Here is a 16,217-nt window from a genome sequence, read left to right on the forward strand (position 1 = left end):
CATAGACAATCTCATACTTTTGTCTAGATTAAGATCAATGGGCCAGGCGTGGTGGCTCACGCCTGTAATCCCAGCACTTTGGGAGGCCAAGGCAGGTGGATCACCTGAGGTCAGCAGTTCAAGACCAGCCTGGCCAACATGGTAAAACCCTATCTCTACTTAAAATATGAAAAATTAGCCAGGAGTGGTAGCGCATGCCTGTAATCCCAGCTACTCTAGAGGCTGAGGCAGGAGAATCGCTTGAACCCAGGAGGCAAAGGTTGCAGCGAGCGGAGATCATGCTATTGCACTGCAACCTGGGCAACAGAGTGAGACTCCATCTAAAACAACAACAACAACAACAACAATGAAATGCTAACCATTCCCTTTCTCTGCTAAGTCTGTGACTAGTTTAGCCTATTTCGTAAGACTTAAACGTAGCCTAACAATAGAGTAAAACATTTGAGTTGAGGATCATGTTTGTAATCTTTGTATCTCCAATACATTTGCAGCTATTTTGGCAGTCAGTCAGAGTACTAGAAAATCTCCTCACACAATTTAGGGGACTATTTTTAGGCCTTTTTTTGCATTAATCTTCTTAATTTTCCTTACTCCAAAGATACAGTCTTTCAGGGGCCTCAAGTAAAAACCTGGAGTGTTTACAGTTGCCTTTCACCTTGTTTGCCCTTGAACTCTAACCTCTGTCTCTCCAGAACTAGACTGTGAAATCGTCAATCAGCTGTTTTACCTCTTCCCTGCTGCTTTCAGCTTTGTTTATGGGACTTTGCTTTGAGCTACAGATGACTTAAGTTGGCAACGACCCCATAGGAAAACTGCATGCACAACTCCAGGCACATTTGTCTGCAGTTCAGTGGCAGTTCCAAGCTCCAACTTCTGTTTATCTGCCCAGGGAAATAAAAATCCCCACCTCCACGGCTTTCTGCTTAGTCTCTATACGTAGGATGTGAATAGACAAATAACTTTAGGCTAAAGCCAAGATGGATGTGCGGCTCAGCTCATGTAACATCCATCTCTCCAGGACTGTGGCCACTCAAGTTCTCATGCCTTGGTTGCTCTCTTATATCTTAAATTTGTTACTTCACTTATTTTATTCAACTTTTATAGTTGTTCTCAGCAGTAGGTCCCTCTGATACAAGATATTCTGTTATCACTGGAACCTGATCGTTTTCTTACCTCGGGGATCAACTCTGTTTTAGACTCCAATTACACCCTTCTAAATAAATTCTCTGCTTCTACTCCTCCCTTCAATTTATTATCCCTTCAGCACCAAGTTGATCTTATAAAATGCAAATCAGATTACAATATTCTATCAATTAAAAAAACTCTCAAGTAGCTCCCCCACTGCACTGAGAATAACATCTGAACTTTTAATCATGGCCATATCTTGTATTCTGCACCTTGCTTACCGTGCTCAATATTTGCACAGCAAATTTGTTGGATGGAAGGATGCATGGATATATGGATGGCTGATGTGACTAGCATATTCAGAAACTGGTCTAATTCAGCAACAGAAGGAATGTACAAGATAAGCAACCAGAAACCTAAGAAAGCCAAATCTAGCTAAAAACAAGAACTGCTATTAAATCTACTCTGGAGAAAGGTAGCCTCAGAGTTGCTGTAAAGTTCCATACAGAATGTCCAGTATACAGTAAAAAATCATCAGGCACGTCAAGAAACAAGATTGAATGACTGTAATCAAGAAAAATAAAAAAGACAATTGAAACAAACCTATGGGTGATAGAGATTATGGACTTCTAAGCAATTATAATAGGTTCAAGAAAATGAAAATATGAATATTATGAGAAAACTGAAATACATAAAATTACTAGATTATTGGAATATGTTAAAATTCAAAGGCCAGGTGTGATGGCTCACACCTGTAATCCCAGCACTTTGGGAGGCCAAGGTGAGCAGACCAGTTGAGCTCAGGATTTCTAGACCAGTCTTGGCAACATGGTGAAACCCAGTCTATATAAAAAATACAAAAATTAGCCAGGTGTAGTGGCACACACCTGTAGTAGCCCCAGATACTTGGGAGGCTGAGGTGGGAGGATCACTTGAGCCTGTGAGGCCGAGGTTGCATGCAGTGAGCTGAGATCGCACCACTGCACTCCAGCCTGGGTGACGGAGCAAGACCCTGTCTCAAAAAAAAAAAAAAAAAAAAGAAAAGAAAAACAAGACAAAACAAAAAAACAGATAAAACTACAAAATATACAGTCACACACACAGAGGAGTTATACTAAATTGACCATTTTCTGAGCCATAATTTATCTCAGTGAATTTCAGAGTATTGAAATTTTATGAAGTATGTTCTCTAACCACAGTGGAATTAAGCTAGAATCAAAAATAAACAAGGAAATAATAACAAGAAAATGTCTATATGAGTGAAACTGAGGAGAACTTCTAAGTAATCCATGGATGAAAAAATAAATCACCGTTGAAATTGAAAAATATTTGGAAAGTACTGATAATGAAAATACAACATATAAAAAACTTGTGCTTAGAGGAATAGGCTTAAATAGGCTTTTGTGTATTTTATAAAAGAATAGAAACTGGAAATTGGTGATCAAAAGTTTCATCTCAAGAAGCTGTGAAAAAAGATACACATTAAAGTCAAAGTAGAAGGAAAGAAATAACAGTAAAAATTCAATAAAATTGAAACAAATATGTAAGAAAATCAACCAAACTAAAAGTGTTTTTAAAAAGATTAATGCAATTTATAAGCTTCTAGCAAGACTATTCAAGAAGATCAAAAGATAATATAAATTACCAATGTGAGGAATGAAGAAGAGGCCAAGTGTGTATATCTCACAGACATTAAAAATCCTAAAAAGGGATATTACGAATAACTTCACATCTATTATATAAATTTGAAAATTTAGAAGAAATGGGAAATTTCTTTTAAAAAATTACTCACCAAAACTAACACAAAAAGCATGGAAATATCTGAATATCTAATATTTGCTAAAGCAATGTAATCTATAGTTAAAAATCATCCCATTGCAAACCCATTTTTAAATTGTTTTCTTCTTACGGTTTTTAAAAATCCATTGTATTTTATGGATAAGAGTTGTCTGTCAGATATTTATAATTTAATTTTAATTTTCCTACTCTGTGTTTTTTTTTCTTTTCTTTTTTTTTTTTTTTAACTCTCTTAAATGCTAACAGCTCATTCCCTGAAACAGGAAAGAAGGTGGAGTGTATAGGTATTAACATAATTAGGCTGGTCAGTTTGGTGGTAGTAAAATGAATTTCTTCTCTTCTAATTGTGTCTGTTTTTCATTTGTGCATAAAGTAGGGATAGTGTTGTAACCTAACTCACACAATTATTGGGAGAATTACTTATCTTCTTAATATATATAAAGCTCTTAAAACAGGCTTAGCACATATTACATTTTTAAGTGCTGACTACTTTTACTTATTTATTTTTTCATAAACCTTCATTTTATGGATCACTATTATCAACTGAAAAGGTCTAAATTCCTTAATCTAGTTTTTAAGTTGTTCTACTTCTTGGCCCAAATAATCTTTATAAGTCTGTTTATCTTCTGTGCTAGTGAAAGTTCCTTTGTTAAAGAAAAGAAACCGTTAAAATTAGCGCAACTTATCCTTACAATATAACAGAATTCCATACACATTCAAATGCAGGAAACTAAATGCAGCCCAGTTTTGTGTGGGTTGAAATTAATAAATCAGGAAGGAAGATTTTCCCTACATTTCTTATCTAGTAACAGCATAGACTCCTGTGCTGAATTTTCTCTGGAGAGCAATTTTCCTGACTTCATTGGTGAAATTGTAACCTTTTGATTCAAGACACCACTATTAGTTTCTGTGTCTTTTAGATGAAATTTCAAGAGAGAATTTTGAGACTACTGGCCAGCCGGTAGCTTGCCTCTTCCTTCCTCTGTTCCAATCAACCACAGCTAAGCTAAAAGGGATGTTGAGCTTGATAGGTAAATTGACTTGCATGCTAACCACACTCATATCATTCATTTTCTTCCCAGTAGTAGTACTGCTGCTTCTGGCCTGCATTTTCTTCCCAGTAGTAGTACTGCTGCTTCTGGCCTGCATTCTACCACTGCCTAGATTGACTCCTTTGTGACTTTTCCTATCCCAGAGTTTGCTGAATTCACTACACTTGTAGACGTTTCTAGAGTATGTTTTTTTTTCCCTTTCTGGCAGTTGACAATCATGTATATTGATTAGTGTCACCTTTATACTGCCATTGCAGTGTTTTGATTTTCTATATATTCAGTCTTCATGAAGTTTTTAAGAGATTTGTATAAGAGTTGAGTGAAAATGAAAATAATTGAATTATAAAATTCTTACTACAAATATGATCTCTTATATTCTTTAGTTCTAAATAGAAAGTCCATAAGAAAATTAATTACATTTAATAAGAATTGTCTGTTTCTGTGATTCTGTGCTAGAATATGCTGGCTTCTGTTTTTTGTTGTTTGTTTTTCTAGTTTAAATATTTGGTAATAGCTTTTAGAATTCTCTGGGGACACCAAATTCAATAACTCACGATTTGGATTCATGATAAATCATGAAATTTGGATTTTATTACTAGTTGTATAAAACTTCCCACTGGAAGGACAGGATTGAAAATTTTCTTAAATAAGTGATGTTAAGACTGATTGTCTTTATTAATGAGAGAGAACTCTGTTTTTCATGATTTATGAGAGGGCTCATTTTAATTAGTTTGTTGATTTGGGGTACTGAAGTAGAGAGCTATATCATTACATTATGTAATTCAAAAGAAGTCTCTAACCCAAGTAGCTCAGCATTAATGTTCTGTCCCTTCAGAGGATAGAAAGTTAGTTTGACATGCTGTACCCTACCTATTCAGAAAAACAAAATACGTACTCTAGATAATCAAAATTTATCTATTTTTATCTACTTAAATATTTTTCTTAGTCGTTATCAAATGTATATTTTGAATGGCTGTTTTTATATATTAAAATACTTACATTTTTGATGGCACCGTGACAAAATATTTTTTTAATTTTTTTTTATATTTGATTCTTTTTTCTTCCTTTTAGGGTAGAGCCTGGATCAGAGTAGCACTCATGGAAAAACATTTATCTGAATACATCTCTACAGCTCTGAGAGACTTCAAAACAACCAGGTTTAAAAGTCCTTTTAATTTTCTAATATATATTTGAAAGAATCACCTAAAGACTTAAAAATCAGAATAGGATGAAGAATCAATTTCTAAAATCTTCAACCGTTTTATTTCCTCCTTTTGTTACTACTCAGATAAATCCACTGTCTTCTTAGGAAAATGTAATTTGTCAACTAAACATACATCTACCTTTGTGTAAAAAGATACACATTATACCTGGAATATCCTTTTTCTAAATCATTTCTGATTCATACTCTTTCAACTCTTGAAGCTTCATTCTCCCCATAGACTGTTCCCTGATGGATTTGAAGATTTAACTATGAAATTTCAATAGCATCTTTTTTATTTTCACCACCACAGTGTTTCCTTATTTTTTTGCTTGTAAAGAATAGAAATTGGCCGGGCGCGGTGGCTCACACCTATAATCCCAGCACTTTGGGAGGCCAAGGCTGGCAGATCACCGGAGGTCTGGAGTTCAAGACCAGCCTGACCAACATGGAGAAACCCCCTCTCTACTAAAAATGCAAAATTAGCCAGGCATGGTGGTACATGCCTGTAATCCCAGCTACTCGGGAGGCTGAGGCAGGAGAATAGCTTGAACCCAGGAGGCAGAGGTTGTGGTGAGCCGAGATTGTGCCATTGCACCCCAGCCTGGGCAACAAGAGAGAAACTCTGTCTCTCAAAAAATATATATATATATAATTAATAATTTATTTAATTCATATGTATAATTAATTTTTGCTTATCTTTTTAGGACAATCTAAATTATTGTTTTTCTTGGATTGTATAAAGATGACATCCTGTGCCATGTGAAAAATAGGACTTTTTAAATTTTTTATGATGATAGAAAAAGGTACATATTAGGACAACAGTCATTCCTAATTAGCGCTCAACTACTAATCTTTATTTGTTGCTGTTGAAGAAGCCACTTTTCTCCATATCAAAAGTATTTGTAAACGAAAAGGTTTAATAATTTTAAACATAAACTGTTCAATGTAGTAGCCACTAACATATGCCATATATAAATTTAAATTAATTAATATTACATAAAATTACGAATTTAATTTCTCAAGTGCTGTATCACATTTCAAATGTCCCATGGCCACATGTAGCTCATGGTTACCCAATTGGACAGATTTAGAGTGTTTTCCTCATCACAGAAGGTTCTGTTGGGCGGAGCTGCCTGAGATATTTCTAAATTATCATTCTTTTCTCTACCTCATTAATCATATTTCTGAAAGAAGAGAAAATAATTACAACTATAAACTAGTTTTGATAGAAAAAAATAAGCACAAAGAAATCATATCTCTGAGATCTTAAATTCCATATCCTAATGCAGGGTTTGACATTCTGGATTTTGAGAAAATCTGGGCATTTATTATGACACATTCTTTCAACTAACTACCTGGTACTAATTAAGTATCTTTATTTAGTTGCCTCTATTTTTTGTGGTAATATAATAGTAAACTTTTAATTTTGAGATACAAAAAATATAATTGTCATGATTGTAAGTTTGACCAGGATAGAAAGACTTTTAGCTAAAAGTAATATTTGCATAAAGTAAATCTGATGTATACTTATTTAACGTCTTTTCAAGCAACATGACACTTGAGATGTTTCTAAAGATAAATAGTGAGATGATGATAAACCCTTAGACATTTGAAATGAACTTTATAAAATGAAACATTTGTTTACCATAACTAAGTTTCATTATGAAACTTAAGCATTGAGGATACTAAGGCTTTGAAAATGAAAACAAAGAATAGTATCAGAATCTAGTAGCTCAAATCTAAAAATCCTGTGTTAATTAAATCAAAATCTAGTTTGCATAGTAATCATTTCCTATGCAATTACAATATTGAATCAAAGTTATGATAGTCTTTTCCAAATAGAAATTAAATAATTAATAATCTCTAAATTGTTAGTCTTATTTCTTAGTTTAAATGATTGGGTGAGGTAGAAATAATTCTTGAATAGATTATTTTTAGAACAAGTAATTTAAATATTTAAAGGAAATGCTTTCTGCCTTGTTCTTACGTGTTAACCATGCTTTTTCATAGAAAGGAAATGATTCAGCTCTAAAAAAGTACACGAAGTAAAAATATTCTTGTAACAATACATAAACATACAGTCTTCAAACAGAAATATGGCTTAGCATACAATGTTCATATATACGTGTCTAATACATAGATATATGCACACGTGCATATAGTATTTACATATATACATTTATTGAATAGTAGGATTTAAATGTGAATATAATGGCTTTGTAACTCTTAAAAGAAGTAAGTAGGGAGTTATTTCAGAATTTTTATCTTACAAGTTAACTAAAAAATGTGGAAAAAAATCTTATTTTTCTCCCTCTATTTACACTATCTTTTTTTTTACTGAGATGAAACCAAAGAAATTTCTTAATTCTAATTAAATTTGATTGCAAACTTCTAGTCAAGACAAGTATATTCATAAGATTAGATTTGTAAAATACAAACAATTAGAAAGAGTATTTGTACCTTACCTTTTATCTGGATGCTTCCTGAAGTAAGTACTCCTAGAAGAATGAGAAATGATCTCTAATCTTTAGGAATCTAGAGAATATCTGAATAAAGTAGATTTCTTCATGTTCTACTCTTCACAGATAAAGAGTAATGATAGCCTTTAAAATAGTAATACAAATGTTTATCCCAGTACCAGAGGAGGAGCTTCATGAACTAAGGCAGGCAGGCTTGAAAGCACTAATCAGTGAAAACCCAAGGATAAGTTTGGGTGGAGGAAGGGTGGGAGTAGAGATAAAATAAATTTAGAGTACATGACTGTGGCTCCAAAGCATTGAAGAAATATGTGTGATCTTTTTGCTAAGGTGTAGGATGCCTTAATGAGCAGTTGTAAAAACAAACAAAAACCTTGAAGAGTTACATGGCTTAGGGGTTGGAGTATAATTGGAAAATAGCCAGAGTTAAGAAGTTGACAGAGTGAAGATTAGAATCTAAGCTTAAAAAAAAAAAAAGAGAGAGACTTGTTTTGGTAGGTTACTGGGAAGACCTTCAAATGAGAACTGACATAAAAACTGAATTTGTTCAAATTTTTAATTTCTCTTTACCCACAGACTAAAAAATAATTAGTAAATTTAAATTAAAAATACCATATGATATTTCAAACACAATTGAAAATGTAACAAGAATTTGAAGTAATAAATATGGAAAATATAAAGATAAATTAGCTTTATGGAAATTCATTTGTTTACTTTGCGATTATATCACAGTATTTAATTTATAATGAAAAAGTTGTCTTCAAAAGAAATATTAATTTTCACAATGTTTTAGCACAAATCGAAGGAAGCAGTAAAGTATAAAATAAAACTTTGTAAATTACTGAACTGTCACAAAGAGAAAAAATGAGATGACAAACACTTTTCTCAATTACAGAAAAGTAAACAGAATAGTGATAAGTAACCAAAATCTTTTAAGAGTTAAGAATGCATTTTGGAATCTGAGTATGTATTAAAGTTTTACATTATTAAGATAGAAGATAAATTGAACATAATAAAAATTAAAACTTTGTGTTTCAGAGGACACCATGAAGAAGGCGAAAAGATGACAAACAGAATAGGAGACGATTTTTACAGATCATAATCTGATAAGGCAGAGGTCCCTAACCTTTTTGGCATCAGGGACTGGTTTTGTGGAAGACAGTGTTTCCACGGACCGTGGTGGCAGGGAATGGTTTCAGGATGAAACTGTTCCACCTCAGATCATCAGGCATTACTTAGAGTATCATAAGGCGCATGCAACCTAGATCCTTCACACGTGCAGTTCACAGTAGGGTTCTTACTCCTGTGAGAATCTAATGCCTAAGTGAAGGAGCCGGAGCTCAGGTGATAATGTTCACTGGCCCACCACTTACCTCCTGCCCTGCAGCTCCAGTTCCTAACAGGCCATGGACAGGTTCTGGTTCATGGCCCAGGGGTTGGGGACCCCTGTGATAAGGGTTTTGTATCTACAATGTATATAAAGAACTTTTACAACTCAGTAGTGAAAAGACAACTTATTTAAAAATGGGCAATGAATCTGAATAGACACTTCTCCAAGGGGGGTATACAGATGGCTAATAAACACTAAATATTGTTCGACATCATTAGCCATCAGGGAAATGCAAAACCACAATGAAATAACACTGCGTACGAACTAGGATGGTTATGTTCAAAAGATCACTTAATAACAAATTTTGGTGAGGATTTTGAAAAACTGAATCTTTCATACATTGCTGGGGGGAAAAGAAAATTGTGCACTCACTTTGAAAAGCAGCCTGGCAATTTTTCAAAAGGTTAAACATAGAGTTACCATATGACCCAGCACATGACTCCTAGGTGCATGTGTGTCTGTATCCATGTAGCAGAATATTATTCAGACATAAAAAGAGATTAAGTACTGATCCATGCTGCCACATGGATGTACCTTGAAAACCTGCTAAGCTTAGCAAAGAAGCCAGTCATAAAACACCAGATAGTGTATGATTCCCCTCTTCCTTTAGTTATCAACTGTCTCCGCATCCTCAATCTCTTTACTACTGCTGGATCAATCCCACCCTTATAGAACATATACCGGTGCCTCCTACCTTAAAAAGAAAAAGATTCTCCATTGAACCTGTAATTCCCCTCTGCCAATGCTAATTTCACTATTCCACTTCATCACCAGACTTCTCCAAATCACTTCTTCACACTGCCATCATTTTCTTACTTTAGAGTCATTCTCTTATCCACTTTTCTCTGGCTTCTGCCCCTCATCACTCCACCAAGAATTTTTAAAAGAATACCAGTTGCTAATAATCTACAAACTACCCAATGTAATGGATATTCCTCTGTCCACATTGTACTCCATCTCCCAGCTACTCCCAGTAGAATTTGACTACTTCATCATTCTCGAAAAAAATCTCTGCACCTTTAAATTATACAACATTCCATGGCTTTTCCTTAATTGCTCTCTTTTTCTGTCATCTTTTCCACTTAACAACATCTGACTGTTCATATTCTCTTGGCTCAGTCCTGCATTTTCTGCTTTTTTTTCTCTGTTCATTTTTCTCTCTATTCTCTCTTCCTGGAGTTTCATCCATTCCCCTGACTTGAAATACCATCCATATGACCATGATACCACATTTAAACCTCTAGCTAGATAGTTCAGATATACTGATTTTTTTTCCCCTGTAACTCTGTTCACCCCTTCTTAGCAAATGGTATCACTGCCTACCTACATAATTGATTAAGGGAGAATCTAAAAATCATACCTGATTCCTCTTTCTCCCTCATTCCCTGTAATTAATCCATAAGCAAGTCTTACTGATCCTACCTCCAAATCTATTTTTAATCTATTTATTTACCTTTATTTCCACGGCTCTTATGCTCATCTAGACCTCTTTTATCTGTTGTCTAAGGCTCACCTGTTGGCCTCCTGACCTTCCAGTTTGCCCGCATTTAGTAGCCATCTAGCTTCCAGCTGATCTTAAAAATAAAAGAGATTATGTCAACTCCCACTTAAAACATTGAAATGATTTCTTATTACATTAGCCAGAAGGCCCTGTGGCTGTCATGTTTCCTGGAGTCAGATCCTGGTTTCTCTACTCTAGCTGTGTCTATCTTGGACAAGTTGCTTAATCTCTCTGGAGAATAATATGTAGCGGCAAAGTTAAGAAGATGATTCATGTAAAGTTATTACTATGCCTGCCACTCAATAAGTGTTCATTATTATTATTAATGTTCTGTGGCCTACAGATCCTTGTGTGATCGGACTTATGTGCGCTAAGGTATCAGGTTAAACACTTGAGAATGCCTTACTTAATGACTCTTTCCAAAGTTGGGCTTTCCTTCCCTTTGTCTCTACCTCAGCAACCTGTTTATTTACTTTATATTTATCATCATCTGTAATTATCTTTTTCTTTTGTTTCTTGCTTTTCTATTCCCCTAGACTATATGCTCCATAGAGAGGATCTAAATCTAACTTATTTACCATTGTAACTATAGTACCTAGCACAGTTCTTGTCACATAAAAGGAACTTAATATATAATATATATTTGTTGATTAAAATAATTACTGAATCTCACATTTTTGACAAGACCTTTGGAGGTTGACTTTTTCATCAGTTTTTCATTTTAATTAAATTTGACTTTGAATATAACATCTATTTATAATGCAAGGATCTGTGTTATATGTCATGAGGGAGAATTTTCTTATATCCCCTTTTAGTAGTCTCTTATATTAAATTGGGGGAAGAGAACAAGCATGCCAATAATGAATTTTCTTTGGTTTATAACAGAAGCTTTCTCATATTTTAATACTGTGTTTTCAAATACGTAGAATAACTTTTGACTCTCACAAAAGGAAAATTTGAAGCATAACATTAGATAGTATCAACATAATTTATATTTATTATTCACCTTGGATCCCATCCAAAGGATATTTGTTATTGAACTACTTACAATTCTTTAAAATATTCTTACAGAGTGGACAGTAAGGTGGCATTATAGGAATATATTTCAATTAGAGTTAAATTATATATGGTAAAAGAAAAACATATTCTTATAAGGGCATTATTTTAAATACTTTTCTAGTCACTAATGTTTTTCTAATCAACATATAAATACTTGGAAAGGGTGGTATACCTAATAAGATCAGGAATTTTTTTTCCCAGATCACAGTAGTATCAAATAGTTGCTTGTAATTTTTCCTCACTTCTGAAATATAAAAGTATATTTAAAGGTATGGTCTCTAATATATAAATCTTTAATAGGAAGTTTCATATGTATTTTTTACTTTGGTACTTTCAACATTTATAATATATTGAAATTAAGCAGTACAGTGTTTTGGTTAGATTCTTCTCATTTATACATATACATATATATTTATTTTATATATATATATATATATATATATATTTTTTTTTTTTTTTTTTTTGAGAAAGGGTTTTGCTCTGTCACCCAAGCTGGAGTGCAGTGGGGCCATCTCAGCTCGCTTCAACCTCTGCTTTCTTGACTCAAGCAATCCTCCCACCTCAACCTCCCAAGTAGCTGGGACTGCAGGCGTGTACCACCATGTCTGGCTAATTTTTTTGTATTTTTTGTATAGATGGGGTTTCACCATGTTGCCCAGGCTGATCTCTAACTCCTGGGCTCAAAGGATCTGCCTGTTAAGGCTCCAAAAGTGCTGGGATTACAGGCATTAGCCACCAGGCCTGGCATAAAAATTTTCTTTAGAACAAAAAATATTTTTAACTAAAAGGAATTTTTAGTATATACCTTACTATTATTGGATTAGTCATCTCAGGCTTTACTCATGGCTCATTTATTGTATGACCTTGGTTATATAAGCAAAGTTTAATGTTCCAATTTTTCAATGAGGTAAAATGAAAAGGTTGAAATTTTACAATCTTTTGGAATCTTTGAAAGTATTGATCACAGGAATCATATTTTTAGTCAAATTATTGATATATTAGTTTGCATAAGAGAATAAATTAATTTTTCAAGACAGCTTCTACCTCTTTCATACACGTGAATAAAGTTTTTGATTAAATGGTAAAAATATCTTCTCAGATCAATTCAGTTTTCTAAATACTGAATTACTTTAAAATATATTATCTCAAGCTCAGAAGTACATCTTCTGAAAAATTTTTTTCTTAACCAGAACTAATAATTTAAAAGTTCAGCATATAATGGGCAATTCTCTTAACTAGCCCTTCCTCTTCCATTTTTCCTTTCCTGTTTTGCTGTTATATTAAATCAGGCCTTATACTTAAGATATGGTTTTTTTCAGTGGAATTATTGATTTTACATATAGCAACCATTTTGCTTAAATCATTCGCTTAGAAAATTTACTTATTTACTGATGATTAAAACTAAAGCCAAAAACTCATCAAAACATTATTATATGCACACACATATAAAAGACCTTTAGATTTTAAAAAATTTCTCAAACCAGTTAATTTTTTGGTGTGGTGTTCTTCAATACTCCCTAGTACAAAGCTGCCATTAGAAAGCAAGCAAGAATAGTTTTGAGCTGATTTTTGGAATGTATTTTTAAAACAATGGTAGGTTCAAGATGAAGAATAAAAAAAGTAGACCTTTTCTTATATAAGAAGTACTAGGAATAATGGGTTATTGCCAATATCAAAAAAACAAGATTATCTTCCAAATTCATATGTCTCATAGAATTTAGTGGTCTGAAACCGTTAGAAGCATAGTTCTTCCAAGGGTTAATAATATATTCTGCCAATAGCCAACTTAGTTATTGGACCAGGGACAAAGTCTCAAACATATGTATTTGTCTAAGTATTTTACATTTCTGCAGGACACCTCAGTAGAATCTGTAAAAAATCCTTCCATTTATTTTACTAATTTTTGTTAGGCCAGAAGTTTTCATTTTTCTCCTTTTATATAAATCAGTGAAAGGAATTTCAGTAGGTCCAAGAAAATAAAAAATGTTTATTCCAAGCTAGTCTCCCCACTGTATTTGTTTGCAGCCTTTCATCTGTCAAAGAGTAAATAGTTGCCTATTTTTTCCGTTTTATACTTTTTATTCATTTAATATTCCTTATTAACCATACCATAAATTAAGTTCTTTTAAAATATTTTTGTTTTACAAAAAGTGGGTTTAATATAAGATATGGGACTTAAAGAAAGAAGAATTGGGTACCCTTCTTAAGCAATTCGTCTAACATGAGCTTGTGCAAATTGTTTTAAACTTTTCCTGATGGTAAATTTGAAACTAATGATGATTCCTTCTGCATTTAATTTATGGGTTTTTTTTTTTTTTGCAATTATCACATAATATGTTTGTAAAAATACTTGGTAAGTTGTGAACAACAATTCAAAATTGATGGTAGGATTATAAGCATATTAAAATTTTTTGTAGAATTTATAAACTCAGAAATACTAAAAAGAGCAAGACCTTTGGTTTACTAAAATGTTTCATTTTAGTTAGTGGGGTGGTATAGAGTGGTGTTCACTCTCTTACATATAATATAAATAGATACAGCAGTGTAATCATCCCTGGTTACTGATACAAACTAGATTTTGCATAGTGCTACGTTTTAAAAGAAGTAGATTAATGATTTTACATTCATTTTTGGAAAAATACCTTAGGGCCACATTGTTATTTTTCTTTCAAAAATTTTTTAAAAACTAATGATAACTAAAATAGAAAGCTCTACAGGAATTAGCAAAGATACATTCACATTCCCGTTTTTGTCAAGGGGATAATGAATACTTTCTTTTTCATATGCAGCCACCTTGGTAGCCCATCTGCTTTATTAGGATTGTGCTATTAAGGTTACCATAAATTACTAATGAGTATGCCTCCCAAATTCTTAACTTAGTCAATAACCTTTGGAATTATAGAAAAACAGAAATTATTTTTTCTTATTTGTTAGAACTCAAGTCTACTTCATTTTGAAAACAGATCAGTACAAATGACTCTGAATTTGCCACCTTTCACTTTACATTTATATTGCTTGATTATTAAAGAAAAATGCTGGCACTCTAGACCCATCAAAAGAGTCACTTTGGGGATTCTTTTTAGGAGAGGTGGAAACAGAATTCTTTTTGTTATATTGGCAAGTTTTAGTTTCTTCAGGGGCTTGTTGTTTTTCTGTCTCTTTATTTTGGTCTAGGTATCTTCAAAACTTCAGTGATAGAAATATGTTTTTTTTAAAACTACAAATTAAAGAAAATTTAGCTCTTCCTACAATAGTCTGGACTCTAAATGTTTTCTCTCGATCAAACTTCCATTTATTTTTAATATTTTATATATTCACCCATTTCATTTTTTAGGAGATTTTATGAAGATGGAGCAATTGTCTTGGGTGAAGAAGCAAATATGCTTGCTGGCATGCTGCTAGGACTCAATGCTATTGATTTCAGGTACTTAATATAACCAAATGCATTCAGTTTATAAATTATTCTGTGTCTTAATAGTTTCTACTTATGATTTTTTCTTTCGGTTTTCTAAGTAAAGCACACAGTTGGAAATCGTTATTTGATTCATGTTCTCTTTCAAATGACATCAGTTTGTTTTTTTAAATGAGTTTGCTCTCAGAAAAGAGACTGCCTGAAACTTAACAAATTGATAGGCTTGCTCTGTAGCTTGGATAAAAAGAAAACTTAGACTATATCCCATTCCCCAACAACCCCCTCCCCAGTGAAGGAAGGCTTTGAATCTTACCTCTTAGTATTTTTCAGCTACTGCTTTAAAATTAAAAAGAAATAGACTAAAAGTAGTTTCAAAGCCAGAAAGATTATCATTATCTCATGTGTTGAGATAAAGAAGATCCTGAGAGGCTGTCTTGGGTATCTTATGTCTCTTATGTTATGTATGGAGAATATAAAAAAATATTGTTAAAATTTACTTTTATTATCAACAAGATGAACTGGTTCCACACTAAAGTAACAAGTGCTAAAAATGGGCAATACAAGTTCTTTTTAGATTTATAGACACTTTTTTTGTATTTCTTTAATCGATCCCAGATTTTACGTTACATTGAAAGTAAAAGGTTTGTCTATAAGAAAACTCAAACACAAGGAATGAAGGAAATATTGTATTTTTATTGAAATATAACATTTGGAAATTCAGGAATATTAACAAAATAAGTGTAAGACAAATGAAATTCTACTTTTGGGTCTTGATAAAAATAATGCTGCTCGTTTTCACTGAAGTTATCTTTTTTAGTAAAGCATTTCCTTTTCTAAATATTTGTCATTTTACAAGTCTAACTTTATTAAGATTTAATAAGCAATCTTTAGCTTAATTGTGGAAGATGAACATGATAGATGGAATATGAAGGTTGTCTTTTTGATCGCTCTATGGATGTTAACTTTTTATATCACATGTTACCAGCTCTGTCTAAATTTTTTACAGTCTTGTTTTGTTTGTTGTTTTATTGTTTTAAAAAACTGGCCAGGCATGACAGCTTATGCCTGTAATCCCAACAGTTTAGGAGGCCGAGGCGGACGGATCACCTGAGGTCAGGAGTTCAAGACCGCCTGGCCAACATGACAAAACCTCATCTCTACTAAAAATACAAAAATTACCCGGGCGTGGTGGTGGGCGCC

The 16,217-nt window shown here is 33.0% G+C and overlaps 1 protein-coding gene across 7 annotated transcripts in view; it reads left to right on the forward strand.

Annotated features, from left to right (window-relative positions):
• The window catches only part of RUNDC3B (RUN domain containing 3B), a 179,554-nt gene that overhangs the window by 76,001 nt on the left and 87,336 nt on the right, over positions 1-16,217 (forward strand). For all 7 annotated transcript variants that reach the window (XM_009203506.3, XM_009203507.3, XM_009203510.3 and 4 more), the window contains 2 exons: positions 5,046-5,131; positions 14,940-15,029. In XM_009203506.3, coding sequence (XP_009201770.1) covers positions 5,046-5,131; positions 14,940-15,029 — 176 coding nt within the window. The remainder of the gene's footprint in view (positions 1-5,045; positions 5,132-14,939; positions 15,030-16,217) is intronic.

Source organism: Papio anubis, chromosome 4 (genome assembly GCF_008728515.1).
Source record: "Papio anubis isolate 15944 chromosome 4, Panubis1.0, whole genome shotgun sequence".
In the NCBI taxonomy this organism is placed as follows: Eukaryota; Metazoa; Chordata; class Mammalia; order Primates; family Cercopithecidae; genus Papio; species Papio anubis.